At 56.5% G+C, this 14,383-nt stretch overlaps 2 protein-coding genes across 2 annotated transcripts in view; both read left to right on the top strand.

Moving 5' to 3' along the window:
• RNF25 (ring finger protein 25) overlaps positions 1-14,383 on the top strand; it is a 210,961-nt gene that overhangs the window by 62,910 nt on the left and 133,668 nt on the right. The gene's annotated exons all lie outside the window — the stretch shown is intronic.
• Positions 1-14,383, top strand: part of CYP27A1 (cytochrome P450 family 27 subfamily A member 1) — a 37,521-nt gene that overhangs the window by 9,966 nt on the left and 13,172 nt on the right. Inside the window, 2 exon segments of the mRNA XM_075069808.1 lie at positions 3,204-3,403; positions 3,606-3,803. Coding sequence (XP_074925909.1) covers positions 3,204-3,403; positions 3,606-3,803 — 398 coding nt within the window.

Below are 14,383 nucleotides of genomic sequence, written 5' to 3'. Positions count from 1 at the left end.
TAGGCGCTGATTAAGGTGCCCAAAGCAATGCTTTTCCATGTATGGAAAGACAAAAAAGTGGCCAAAGACACCATTGGTTAACACGAGTTTGCGATGACTACTATTAACAGGATCATATAAAAATGGAAACTGGGTCGATTCAAAGGATGCATTAGGTGCAACACGGTTTGCGGGGCAGATTGAACAAGGCACAATGGCTCAAATGCTATGGGAAGGGAACAGGCTATTTTATCCATACATTAGTAAGCAGAGGAGACAGACGGGGTGCTGCTCGTGAGGAGGAAGACATTAACAGGAACTTGGACTGGAGATGCTTCTGGACTTTCTTTGTTTGGGTCTTCCTGAGACTCTGACGGATGTCTCTTAGTGAATGTTATGGGAAGGGGTGATTAGAAGTAAATACAAGAAGAGAAGTTAAAACTCACTTAGAAGATAGATGCTGTCCAGTAACGGAAATGATGAGATGTCGCCTAGTCTCAAGTAGTTAACTTCGAGGACGTTTGAGCTCTGTATTATTCTTTTGAGTCATGGCGGGAGATTCCGAAGACTTGAGAAAGGGCAATATACTGACCCGTCTATAAAAGGGAAATACAACAACCAGGAACTACAGACCAGTGTTATTTAACTTCTGTGTCAGGGAAGATAATGGAGAAGTAAATTAAAGAAATCATCTGCAACACTTGGAGGTTGGTAAGTGATAGGGAATAGTCCAGCATCGTGATTTGTAAAGAAACATCGTGTACAACCAACTCTGATCGCTTTCTTTTGATAGGAGATCTTGTGGTAAGGGAGAGCGGTGGAATGTGTATAACCTAGACTTTGTAAGGCATTTATTACGTCACGCATGAACTATGCCTTATCCGATAACTAGGCAAATCATTTAGATGGGGCATCATAAGTGGGTGCATAACTGGCTGGATACCGTACTCAGAGAGTAGTTATAATGGTCCCAATCCTGCTGGAAAGTATATACGGTTGGGTGTCCACAGGGATCTGTTTTGGGCCGGCTCTGTTCAATATCTTTCATCAAGACTTAGATGTTTGGCATAAGAAGTACGCTTATTAGTTTTGTGGACGATACCAAAACTGGGGGGATTGCAACGCGTTTGGAGGACAGGGTAAATTCAAAATGATCTAGGCAAATTGGAGAAATGGTCTGGAGGTAAACGGGATGAAGTTACAACAAATACAAATTGCAAAGTGCTCCACTTAGAAGGACAATCAGTTTCACATATACAGACTGGAAGGACTGTTAGGAAGGAGTATGGCAGAAAGAGATTCGTAGGGTCAGTAGGATCCACAAGATAAAAGAGTCAACAGTTGTGATACAGTTGCAAAAAAAGCAAACGTGATTCTGGGCTGCATTTAACAGGCTGTGTTGTAAACAAGACACGAGAAGTCATTTCTTCCGCTCTATCTGCGCTGAGTTCAGACCTCAACTGCGAGTATTGTGTTCCAGTTCTGGGCATCAGGCATTTCAAGAAAGTTATGTGGGGAAATTGGAGAGGGTCAGAGAAGAGCAACAGAATGATTAAAAGGTCTGAGAACAGACCTATTGAAGGAGGCTGAAAGATTTGGGTTTGTTTAGTTTTGGAAAAGAGAAGACTGAGAGGGACTGACTAACAGTTTTCAGGTATCTATACAAGGGTGTCATCAAGGAGGAGTGGAGAAAACTTGTTTCACCTTAGCCTCTAAGGGATTGAAGCGAGAACGCAATGGCCCTTTAAACTGCAGCAAGGAGATCTAGCTGGAATAGGAAAAAGTTCCTACCTGTCAGCGGTAGTTAAAACACGAAAAATTTGCCTAGGGAGGTTGTGGGAATCTCCATCTTGGAGATATTAAGAGTAGGTTAGATAATTCTATCAGGCGTGTCTAGAGAGTATTTGGTTCCTTTTCTCTTTTTCTTTTTTTGTCTCCTCTTCTCTTCTTTCCTCCCCCTCTTTCTCCTGTAGCATGGCAGGGACTGGACTGACTGACCTCTTCGAGGTCCCTTCCAGTCCTAGAGTCTGATGAATTCTATGATTCCTTGTGGGCTAGCGAGAGCAGTTGCCATAATCGGAGTGACCGATTGGCGGTGCTGGCACCAGGCAGCATGCATTTGCACACCTGGATTGCTCCGTCACGACATCACACAGTGCAAGCCATCAAGAAACAATGCCCGGTGTGCGAGGGACAGGTAGGGTTACAGGTCACGGCTGACCTTGCTTTTCCCAGTGTTTGTGTCATTTCCCTGTGGGGAACTCCCGCTGGGCTGGCTACAAGGCCTCTCCATCAAAAGGCAGGTGATGATTGTGATTAGAGAATCCAGATCCACTGCAAAAAACCCACGACAGGAGCATTTTACTGTGTCGGCCCAGATTTTCCCTCCATTTTCTTTTGGAATGAAAAGCTTGGAGCCAGCTTGTTAATTTGGGGGGGCACGTGGCCCGTTCTCCCACCCCTCGGCCTTGCAGAGTGACAGGACACTTTCCCTTCCCACGGAAAGACAGCTTTCCGAAAACGTTTTGCTTCTAAATTGTTGGTCGGTGAGCAGGAAATTGAGGTGAAGTCGAGGATTGGGCCGAAAGGTTTTGGTGCTGGGGAAACGTGGGAGTTTCTGTTGAAATTCTCATCACAGATCATTTCCGGTGATGGCAGCTGGTCCCGCTATTGACCGTGGCTCTGTGGCCTTGAGCTGCTGTTGGGCCCAGAGGCTGTAGCTGAGGAGGGTCAGGACCCCAGATGGGGTCAGACCAGTGTTACGGGCAGCAGGGAGGTGGAGGGACAGAGGCACTGGGGTTTGCCCAGGACACCCCCCCTGGGGAGGCACTTCTGGAATAACTGGCCTGCAGGATGTTTCCCTCCATTCCCAAGAGTCTGTGGTTGGGTCATGCCCTAGAGCAGGGGGTTTAGCGCCTCTCCTGGCACTGTGGGGGCACATGGCAGGGTCTCTCCAGGTGAGGCTAGGTGGGCCCTGGTGTCACCATTTGGCTGCTGCTTGAGGCAGCCGGATGAGGAGTGGGGGCCACGCAGCTGGAATTGGGGGGAGGCTCTGCCTTGGGAAGGAAAACAACCCCCAGTGTTACAGGGGAGTTCCTGGCCTTCCTTTCATCCCTTGGCTCTTCCCTGCCAGCCCAGCATGTCCCGGGGGGTGGCTTGGCGTCCTGCTCCCAGCTGCCCCTCGGCTTGGGCGGGCGCTGATCCATCTCCTGCCTCTCCCCCAGGGAAGGGGAACGCTGGTACCGCCTGCGCCAGGTCCTCAACCAGCGCATGCTGAAGCCGTCGGAGGCCATGCTGTACACGGGGGTCATCAACGAGGTGGTGTCGGACCTGATGGCCCGGCTGCAGGCGGAGAGGGCGGGGAGCCCCTCGGGGGTCCTGGTGGAGGACATGGCCAACCTGCTGTACAGATTCGCCCTGGAAGGTAGGTGGGGAGGGAGAGTCTCGGGGGGAAGGGGTGGAGCTCAGGGGTCCCCGTGGGTGATTGCATGCTACACCCTAGTGCATCCAGATGGACATACTGCAGCCTCATGCTGCTTCCCTGGAGTCCCCTTCCCCGGGCCTGTGCCCCTCGCCCTGTCCGTGTTCGGGGCCCGCAGCAGCCTCTCTCCTCTCCATCCCGCCAGGCATCTCCTACATCCTCTTCGAGACCCGCATCGGGTGCCTGGAGCGGGAGATCCCCACGGAGACGCGGCGCTTCATCGACGCCATTGGCCTCATGCTGAGGAATTCCGTCTTCGCCACCGTCATGCCGCTGTGGAGCCGGAAGCTGCTGCCCTTCTGGAGGCGCTACCTGGAGAGCTGGGACATCATCTTCGCCTTTGGTCTGTGCCCAGGGCGGGGAGCCAGGGTCAGACACACGAGCCAGGCCAGGCGCCACCCTGGCATCGCTGGGATGGTACCCAGGGCTGGGAGCCGCGTCCCCACTCCCTGCTGCTCAGCTCCCTGAAATGGAGCCCTGGCTGCCAGATCTCGCAGCCCCTGGCCTCTGTGCGCAGGCTAGTGACAAACCCCCACCCCCACCCCCCGAGGCCGCCCCTGGCACTGGGGCAAGCTATGTGCAGGGACAGGGTCCATACAGCTGGATGGGCACCAGCCAGGATTGGGTCCTTGTACCCGCACAGGCAGTGAAGCATATTTATAGTGGAACAACTGGACGCTGATTAGCAAAGGCTACACTGAGTGTAGATAAGAAATGGAAACAGAACCGGTTCTGGGTGTAAATCGCAGGCCTGGGTCGACACTGCTGCTTCGGGGTCTCTGCTCACCCCTCTCCCTGGGACTGAGGGGTGCAGGGATGCCGGCTGCAGCTCAGAGGTGCAGCAGAACAATTCGCACAGGGAGACCAATCTGTTCTGGGGTGCACGGGCCAGGGGACCTGGCCTGTAACTGTCAGTCCTGGGAGGCAACAAGGATCCACTCGATCTCATCGTAAGAGCGGCCAGACTGGGTCAGACCAAAGGTCCATTCAGCCCAGTATCTGTCTGCCCACAGTGGCCAAAGGCAAGTGCCCCAGAGGGAATGAACAGAACAGGCAATGATCAAGTGATCTCTCCCCTGCCATCCATCTCCATCCTCTGATACACAGAGGCTAGGGACACCATTCCTTACCCATCCTGGCTAGTAGCCATTAATGGACTTCACCACCATGAATGTATCCAGTTCTCTTTTAAACACTGTTATAGTCCAGCCTTCACAACCTCCTCAGGCAAGGAGTTCCACAGGGTGACTGTGCGCTGCGTGAAGAACTTCCTTTTATTTGTTTTAAACCTGCTGCCCATTAATTTCATTTTGTGGATGCTCTGATGGGCCGTTTGGGCCAGTTCCAGGCCGAGTCACACCAGCGCAAGGGCCATCTCCCTGGGACGTGGTGCTAAGTGCGGTTAGTGAGGTGCCCCCGTGTCACCCTCCCTTCATGCATACTGCCCTGCCCCGCCCAGGGGCACCAACGTGTGGGGGCTGGGGTTCTGCCAAGGGGCGACTGTCACGGAGTCCCCGGGCGATGCTCTGGAACGTGCCTCCCACTAAGCCAGTCAGGACTTTGGGAGCCTCCTTTCCCTTGGAGCAGACTTGTTCAGGGCAAGAAGCTCACCGTCTTCACCTCCTGGGTCTCTCCTTGGAGCATTCAGCATCCTCTGCCCCTCCGTGTGCTTCCCACAGCGAGCCCACCCCAGCGGGGTCCTGGGGGGGCCAGAGGGTCCTGCACCCCCACTTTGCAGTCAGACGTGACTCTTAGCCAGTAAAACAGAGGTTTATTCGATGCACGGAACAGGGTCTAAAACAGAGCTTGTAGATACAGCGAACCAGACCCCTCGGCGGTCCATTCTGGGGCAGTGAGCCAGACCCCTAGGTCTGCACTTCACTCCTTATCCCCAGGTAGCTCCAGACTAACCTCCCTCCAGCCCTCCTCTCTGCTCAGCTCCTTTCCCGGCCAGGAGGTCACCTGATCCCTTTGTCTCCAACACTTTCAGCTGGCACCTTTGCAGGGGAGGGGCCCAGGCCATCAGTTGCTAGGAGGCAGAGTGCGCGGCAGTTAGGGGCACTGGCCTTCTCTGTAGCAATCACACACCCTTATCCCACCACCAAGATACTTAAGAACTGCCTAGGGACACTGAGGCACCAACACAGTATTCAGAGCAACATTAAGGAACAGTCCCAGTTCGTCACATCTCTCCCCCCTTCGAGACTGAACTGAGCCAGGTCACTCCAGCCAGTGACCTGGAGAAGTTCGAACCCACCAACGTTCCCTGGATGCCCCAGCATCTCTCCAATTCCTTGGGTGAGTTACACCAGGCCCTCCCAGTTTTGTGCCCTCTCTTGGCTTGAGTGTGCTTGATGGCGCTTGCAGGCCGCATGTGGGAAGGTTTATGCGGCCTGTACCCTTTTGCCACCCAATACTCCTGGGGTTTAAACTGGGACAGGGTTTTCTCCCAGCACTCTGGGCTGCGATTCGGGCTCTCTTGGTTAAGAGCCCCATCTTGGCCTTGGCCAGCTCTGGGCTTCAGCAGCCGCTCCCACCTTGTGGCCCAGATACAACACCTCTGCCATCCCATCTTATACTTTCCAACTTTTACCGTCAGTCCCACCTCCTTGAGGCAGCCCAGCCCCCTCTTCACCTGGGACACCTGTTCCTCCCAGGTCTGGCTAAAATGCACATGTTATCAGTGTCTGCCAGGGCCAAGTTCTCCATCCCCTCTCAGCTTGTCTAGAATCTCCCCAGGCCTAGCATGGGGGTCGGCATCGGACACTGTGATGGCTTTAAGCTTCTGATAGCCCCCATAAAACCAGACCATCCTGTCTCCTTGGGATCAGCCCACGGATGAGGCCCATGGGCTGTAAAACGCTGGATCCCATCTAAAGCCAGCATGTCCTTGACCTCTCTCTCCAGGATCTGGGTTGCTTTCCCAGTGACTCTGAATGGGAAACACCTGATGGGGAGATTGGCTCCACCTCAGGGAAGAGATCCCCCAGGGGGTCTTTCCCCTTCTCCTCCCAATCCTCCCTTTCAGGTCCAGGGTTCCCCTCACTCTCCCTCCCATCCAGCAGCTTGAGAGGGAAGAACCCTGTGGATTCCTGGGGCACCACCAGCTGCCTCCTGATTCCCCCCAGTTCTACTTCCCTTGGGGAGCCCATCCCGGTACAGGAATCCCTTCTCCCGCAGGACTCTGTCCCTGCAGCCTTCCCCAAGGGGGTTTGCAGCGCTGTGGCCAGCAAGTTCCCTCAGCTTCTCCAAGGAGGGATCTCTCTGCAGCTCGGTCTGGGATTCAGCTGCTGGGGCAGGGAGTGGGACCTGCTCCCTCTCACTGGCTGGGCCTGGGGTCACAGCCCCCTGAGCCTGTCCCCTGGTAGCTCCCTCCCTGCTGTGTAATCATTTCCCACGCAGCACGTCTGGACCAGGCAAACCTGGTTGGCAGCTGACCTGCCTGCCTGGGTGTCCCCCCACTCAGCTGGGGTCTCAGCTCCCCCCGTGCTCAGCGCTGCCCTGGCTGTCCCAGTGGGGCAGGCAGCGAGCTCTCTGCTCTGGTCTCAGCATCAGAGCCAGCGTGAGCCCCTCTCCGGTGTGCAGGGGGGCGGGGAGCATCTCTCCCTCCCCCTCAGTCCCAGGGGGCTGGTTACAGGTAGGCAGGTATCCTGAGCCCAGCAGCCCCCCCACTGCCAGCCAGGTCATTTGCATTTTCACTGACCATTTCCATCCCAGCCAATTGGTTCCCTGGATTTAAATTCAAACCCTCGGCAGTTACAGGAGCAGGGCCTGGATCCTGTCCCAAGGGGAGACAGTCACCCCCCAACAGGCCTCCCAGCCGATATCCTGGAGAACCCCAATGACCAGCCAGTCCGACCCCTCCTGCGTCTGCACAGGGATCCGGCCATAGGCAGGGCGAGGGCTTCACCCCAGGGACCTTCACCCAGGTCCCACAGTCCCTCAGCATCTGCGGCTGCACCACCACAGTTCCCTCTGTCCCAGGGCCTCGCCCCTGCGCAGGCGTGTTCCCCCACTGACCCCTGGGCAGCCCCCTATGTCTCTCCACTCCACCATCACCAGTCCATGCTGCTGCTGCTTCTCCTGCAGCTTTTCCACAGGCTCTTGCTCTCTCTCATGGTCCTCTCGCTCTCTCAGGCTCTGCTCCAATCCCATCCATCTCCGATCCCCTGATGGGGAAACCCAATCGTGAAGACCCTCGTCTGGTTGGGGACCAGACTCTCAGGAGTGCCTGGCTGCTGCTCCAGCTGCTCCCAGATCCTCTTGTAGCCCCATCTGGGTCAGGAATCTGCTCCTCAGAGCGGTCCTCCTCCTCCAACTGCACGATTAACTGTGCCTTGGTGAACTTCCCCATGCGTAACTCTCTCTTTGTGCACAGGATCACAATGTCCTTCTTAAGGAGCTGGTGATAGGCCATCACTTCACCGTTCCCAAGTGGCTCTGGACTCACAGGCCTGTGTGCTCTTGGCTCCCCCATGGTTTCCAGGAAGAACCCCTGGTGTGCCAGCCCTTCTCGTGATCACACCTCTTTGCCAGGGTCGAGCTGCAGACTCCTCTGCCCCTGGGACTGCTCCTGCAATCCCCAGGGGAACCCTGCTACTGCAAAATCCTTCTCTCTCCCAGGGTCGAGCGGCAAGCTCCTCCGCCCCTGAGACTGCTCACTGCAGTCCTCAGGGGACCCTGTTACTCCAACAGTCCTTCTCGCTGGTCACACACTCCCAGAGGTTAACTGCCCCTGAAACCGTTCCTCTCTCAGCCTTCAGCACGCCTGGTCCTCATTATCCCTCCTTTGTTTTACTGCTCCCCAGTCACTTACTGGCAAGAAGCGCCATTCCACGGGTGCAGTACACCCACCACTGCCACCAGTTGTCACGGAGTCCCGGGCGATGCTCTGGAACTGCTCCCCACCAAGCCAGTCAGGACTTTGGGGAGCCTCCTCTCCCTTTGGAGCAGACTTGTTCAGGGCAAGAAGCTCACATGTCTTCACCTCCTGGGTCTCTCCTTGGAGCATTCAGCATCCTCTGCCCCTCCGTGCACTTCCCACAGCGAGCCCACCCAGGCGGGGTCCTGGGAAGCCACAGGGTCCTGCACCCCCACTTTGCAGTCAGACGTGACTCTCAGCCAGCAGTAAACAGAGGTTTATTCGATGACAGGAACAGGGTCTAAAACAGAGCTTGTAGATACAGCGAACCGGACCCCTCGGCCGGGTCCATTCTGGGGGGCAGTGAGCCAGACCCCAGGTCTGCACTTCACTCCTCGTCCCCAGCCAGCTCCAGACTAACACCCCCTCCAGCCCCTCCTCTCTGCTCAGCCCCTTTCCCGGGCCAGGAGGTCACCTGATCTCTTTGTCTCCAACACCTTCAGTTGGCACCTTTGCAGAGGAGGGGCCCAGGCCATCAGTTGCTAGGAGGACAGAGTGCCAGGCATTTAGGTGCACTGGCCCTTTGCTCTGCAGCAATCACACACCCTTATCCCACCACCTAGATACTTAAGAACTGCACAGGGGACACTGAGGCACCAACACAGTTGTCCTGAAGCAAACATGGAGCATTCCTGTCCACCCCCCCCAGGGCCAGGGACGTGTGGTGCTGTGCCAGCGCTTCTGAGACAGACATGGGGCCTGTTGGCACCACGGTGGGCAATCCCACGGCCGGATCCCAAGCTCTGAGGGGCCGATCCAGCCTGCAGGCGATTGGGGTGTTGCCTGGGCACACCTGCCCACCCAGTGTGGCTGCCTATCTCTCCATCCATCACAACTGCGCTCCTCACCCCCCCACCCCGCAGCCAGCTATCAAGCAAAAAGAAATACACAGCCTCTTTCATTTGGTGTGGGTATTTGAATGCCAAGTAAGCTAAGTTCTCCGCTAACCTCGGCTGTAATGGCCCGCTCATGCTGCTGCCCCATTGTCACAGTCAGCAGCGGACCCCCTACAGCTAGTTAGCCTTATAATCGCTGGCACCTTAGGGGAAATGGATATCTCACGGACACAGTAGCCTGGAATTTTTAAACTGTCTTCCCTTATCAGTCTTCAGGCAGTTAAGCTGGTATTAAGCCGGTTTTTGCTGAGCACATGCAGACGTGCAGGGTGCTAACACCAATCAAATAACACAACCGAAGCCTAAGGTGAGTGTGTATAAAGCATTCTTGGGTTTTGTATGGAGTAGGGTTTTTTTACCAAGGTACAGGAACTCTCCTTTCTTCTTGCAGAATAAAGCAACCTTTCCTTATTCCCTGCTGGCTGTCATTGGCTTCAGCTAGGGCGGGACCCGACATCTCAGTAACACCGTGGCCCCACCTTCACTCCCCTCTCCCCTTGATATTCCAGTCGGTGGTGGAACTCAAGGCAGAAAGCGTTGGGCCGGGCTAGCCTCCCCAAAGAGGGTGTTTCACCCGTTCACCCATGCCCCTTTATTGCTTCCAGTCTCTGGCTTCTAATCAGCACTGGAAATGTGCGCCAGTTATCTTAAACTCTTGCTCAACGCTCCAAAATGTTCTATCCAACCCCAAGGCCGCCCACATTTACCAGGTCAATGAGTTTTGGCTCTTACCAAAATACCAACCTGCTGGCCAGTCCTTCAGTGTCCATCACTACGGCTTGTTAGAGAGCCCAGCAGTAGCGATGTGAATTAGGTGAAGCTCCCAGAGACATTCAGGATTTCCATGTCCGAGATTCAGTCTCTTAGCAGCCCTTGGGGAGGTTTGCTGGCTTGAAAGTCCATCTGGGTACCACGGCTGCGGCTGGTCAGTCCATTCCCCTTGCTCAGGAGCTTCGTTGCAGAGCAGTGACTCGGAGGTGGGAAATCAGAACTGGAGAACAACATTAGAGAAGCTGCAGCTGCATTTTTCTCTCCTTTGCCATGTGGCTCGTCCGTCCTGTGTCCCAACCTGAGCTCGCAGCACATGGGCCTGGAGAAGCCGCGCAGCCCCTGTGCACAGGGCCTTGTCCGTACGTGTGCTGCTGGCTCACAGGTGCGTCCCTCGGCCTCTCGCATGGTCCATGGTCAGCTGACTCCCTTGATTGAGGCCATAGAGCGGCCAAGGGCCGTGCTGCTGCCAATCGGCCGCAGGGCTGTCACCAGACACACAGACAGGTTTGGAAATTACAGATCTACCCCCCTACTGTAATTACCATTGCACAGGTGATAGACCATATAAAGTGATTATCCTATTTAGCGAATTATAACTTTTCCACTGATACCTTAGAGGCCATATCCAGGTTAGATTCCTTGCAATTTTAAAGAATGCTATTGTTAAAACATCTTACGTATCCATACAGCCAGGAGGCCATGGGGTGGGCTGTGTGGTCATGTCCACGCCTCTGACGGGATCCCCCGCTTCCCTCTCCACAGAGTGCAGGGCTTGCGCGACGTGGACGCAGCTAAGCGCCGAGAGGCCAGCTGGAGGTGGACACTGCCCTGGAGGAGGCGATGTGGCTGGGCCCTGAGCCTGCCAGTGTAGGTACCGGCTGGGGAAACTCAGGGGAGCGGCGTGGGGCAATGGCTAAGCAGGGGCCAGGCGGAAGCAGAGGGAGGAAGCCAGGGAATCAGGAGCGGCCTTACATGTTTAATTTTCCCATCAGGAAACCGTGTGGGTGTGGACACGAGGATGTATATAGGGGTCAGAGCTATAGAGCAGGAGGGGCTGGGTGCCAGGACTCCTTGTTCTCTCCCAGCTCTGGGAGGGGAGTAGGAGCTGGTGGTTAGAGCCGGGGGGCTGGGAGCCAGGACTCCTGGGTTCATCTCCCGGGATCTGTGGTTTAGGAGTGGGGGCTGGGAGCCAGGACTCCTGGGTTCTCCCAGCTCTTGGGAGGGGAGTGTGGGCTGGTGGTTAGAGCAGGGGCTGGGAGCCAGGGTCCTGGGTTCTCTCCTGGCTCTGGGAGGGGAGTGGGGCATGGTGGTTAGAAGCAAGGGGGCTGGGAAGCCGGACTCCTGGATTCTGTCTTCTTACAAATCCTTTTTCATTTCATAGCTTTATTATGCATCTGTACGTACCCACCCGTGTGTGTTGGGGGGGGGAGACCTCGGTTGCTTGGGGTAGCTGGGAAGTCCTTTCAGGCCTAGGGTGAATAAGGGCTGGGGAAGCCGGAAGGAGACAGACGTTAGGCGAGTCCAGCGTCCGGATACACTGGCTCTGTTCTGCCTGTGTGTTTCCTACCAACAGTTGGCGCGAGGAGCCTCTTCACAGCCCTTGCCCCACAATCTGCTCCCCTTCTCCTTGCACTGGTTGGGTGGCAATGGGCACTGTACTATGCTGTTGAGTTATCTGCCATCTGGCTCTCGGTCTTTCCCTCTGTACCCCCCCAGCTCTTGCGGTGTTTGCCCCTCACTCCGACCGCAGCTTCCTGCCGCCCAGCCCTCCCCCCCAGTCTTGCAGTGCCCTCACTCCCGACCTGCACCCCCTGTCCCCCCAGCTCTGCAGTGCCCCTCATTCCCGACCTGCGCCCGCTCGCAGGACCACAGCCTGCCCCCCCCGCTATTACAGTCACTGTAGGGCAGAGAAGGGATCAAGGGCCCCTTCCAATCACCTGACCCGGGACCAGGGTCCTGCTGCCCGTCCCAGCCCACGTCCCCACACTGACTTCAGGGGACTGCGCTGTTGAATTGCCACAAGCACCCCGCTGTCCCAGATGGCCCTCCTGGCATTGACCGGGGTTTGTCGTAGGCATCCGCTGGCGGGAGTCCATGTTGGGGTGTAGAGATGCAGGGTGGGGTGGGGGTTCAGCAATGGGGCTGGGTGGGGGCTGTGCACAGATTGGCATTATGTACATTGAACTGTCTCTGTTGGACATTCCTTTGCACTGCCGGCTGGACCCCTCAGCTCTACCATGACTCCTCACTCCTGCCCCCAGCCCCCTGGCCCTCCATCTGGTGTAATTGCCCAACAGAGTGCGCAGACCGGCCATAGTACCCTCCTCAGACCTCCCAGGGTCCTGGATTGTCCAGGCCAGAGTCAGCGCAGCCCAGACAGAGAGCAACGGCAGCTGAGGGTTAGTTGCCTTCCGCTGGGGGACACTGTTTTCCGTCCTACGGAGCAAGTTCTATGGCAGCGGAAATCGCTGCGAGTCTCCTTTCTTCCTTTCGTACTGAGTGCTTGCCCCCCAAAGCTCCAGGCGGGTGTATATGGGGCGCCATGCCACAGATGCCGGCAGGGGGCTCAGACAGGGGCGCTGGGCTGCGGGGAGCCTGGGAGGGGGGCTCTAGCAGGGGGCTCTGGGCTGCAGGTGTGTGGGTTGAGGGGGTTCCCAACAGGTGGGCACCGGAGCTGCGGGGAGCTGGTGGCCAGGGCTCGGTGGGAGTGCGGTGTGCCAAGTTAGGCAAGGGGGGCTTGGCGAGCGGGGTCTATACTGGCAGGTCCGTTCTGCCCTTCGTTGCAGTACTAGGGGACCTGATGGAAGGCATTTATTATCCCAGGGTATTGCCAGTCTGTCTTATGGAACAGTTTCCCCACCCCCAGAGTGGTGGCCGCATCTCCCGCCTGGCAAGGGGTCCTGTCATTACCAGTTTCTTTGTGCCCACCGCAGAGGGGCTGCATCCTAGCACCAGGCAAGGGGTCCCTGGATACCCACTGACCAGAATATTGTTGGGTATTTAGCATGGCAGATGCTGTCCCTTTGAGCCGTCCCAGTTGGTAGTTGGGATTTTAGCTTTCCATCCCCACAGACACCTGTTTCGCCGACTGGAGTTTTGGGAGTCCCGGACAGAGAGTCCTGGAGTCTGGGCTCCGGGTTTGGTTTCACACCCCCTATATGCCCGACTGGTCGTCCGTAGCCATGCAGTGTGAGACATGGGGGTCGCCCAGGGGTGTTAGGCATGGAAACCCTCGCTCCCTGCCTGCAGGTGCTACACATGAGTTGGGCGCGGGCTGGCCTGACTCTCTGCGTGCTGAAACGTCGGCCGGGATGCGGAGAAGGACATCGAGGGCAGGCCTGGAACAAGCTGTTATACGAATTTTGGATTTCAAAACCACTGGTCAAGACCCGACTGCGTCAGTAAAGTAGCACTTTATACCAGGCACCCTGGTGCATGGGGGTGGCTCTGCAGCAACCCTGCCTCAGTTTACCCATAGGCCCTCAGCTTGGATCACTTGAGCTCTGCTCCCCTTTCAGATCATGCAGCGTCTGCCCCGAGTTCAGTCCACCCTGGTGTCTCAGGAAATCCTGCGCAGGAAACGCCACCTTCGAGCAGCCGATGCCCAGCCCCGTGACCCCCATTCATTGTTTCCCCACCAGAGTTCACCAGGCCCCACCATTATCACTGGCCCCAGCAGTTCGACTGATGTTTGGGGGCTTTCTCAGCCTACTACCCTTAGGGCGGGGAATTTGGCTGCGTAAGGAGTCGCGGCATTGGGAATGCGGCTTTGCCTGCGTTTAAGCCGGTTCACGACAGCGGCCAGAGGCAGGTTGCACTCTCAATCATGCGTTTCCTCTGAACCTTCACCAATTTCCTCGCCGAAGCAATGTCCGGACTGAGCTGGTGAAGCTTCCTGAGAGCGGTGCTCGACCCAATGTCGAGGCCCGGTCAGACTTGCAAGCTTCGTGGTCCATCATGCGCGCATTGGGGACAGCGGGTCTGTCATCCGCAGTCCGGATGGACAGGACGTGAAGCTTGCGAGGACGCTGTTCGCAGAGCTTATGACCAACGAGACCTGCCGCGAGCGCTGCAGGCGCAAAGCCAAAAGTTCTTCATCATCAGGCAGCCTGCGCGGGGGCCTGAGTCTGCGGACTCAGATTCCCCCTCCTTTGGGTGGGAATCCCGCACCAGGATTTAAGTTTCTTTCATTCCGAACCCCTCGCTCCCTGGCCCCGTACTACACAGAGGGTGGCTCGCTGGGCGGGTGAGCCTCCTGGCGGAATGGACAAGCGGAAGCGGGAGGAGCCGTGCAGCAAGGGGCTGGGGGATCTCGCCTAGAAGAGCAGTCAAGCC

The sequence above is a fragment of the Chelonoidis abingdonii genome, chromosome 10, assembly GCF_003597395.2.
Source record: "Chelonoidis abingdonii isolate Lonesome George chromosome 10, CheloAbing_2.0, whole genome shotgun sequence".
Classification (NCBI taxonomy): domain Eukaryota; kingdom Metazoa; phylum Chordata; order Testudines; family Testudinidae; genus Chelonoidis; species Chelonoidis abingdonii.
This window is presented reverse-complemented; position numbering and strand designations above follow the sequence as displayed.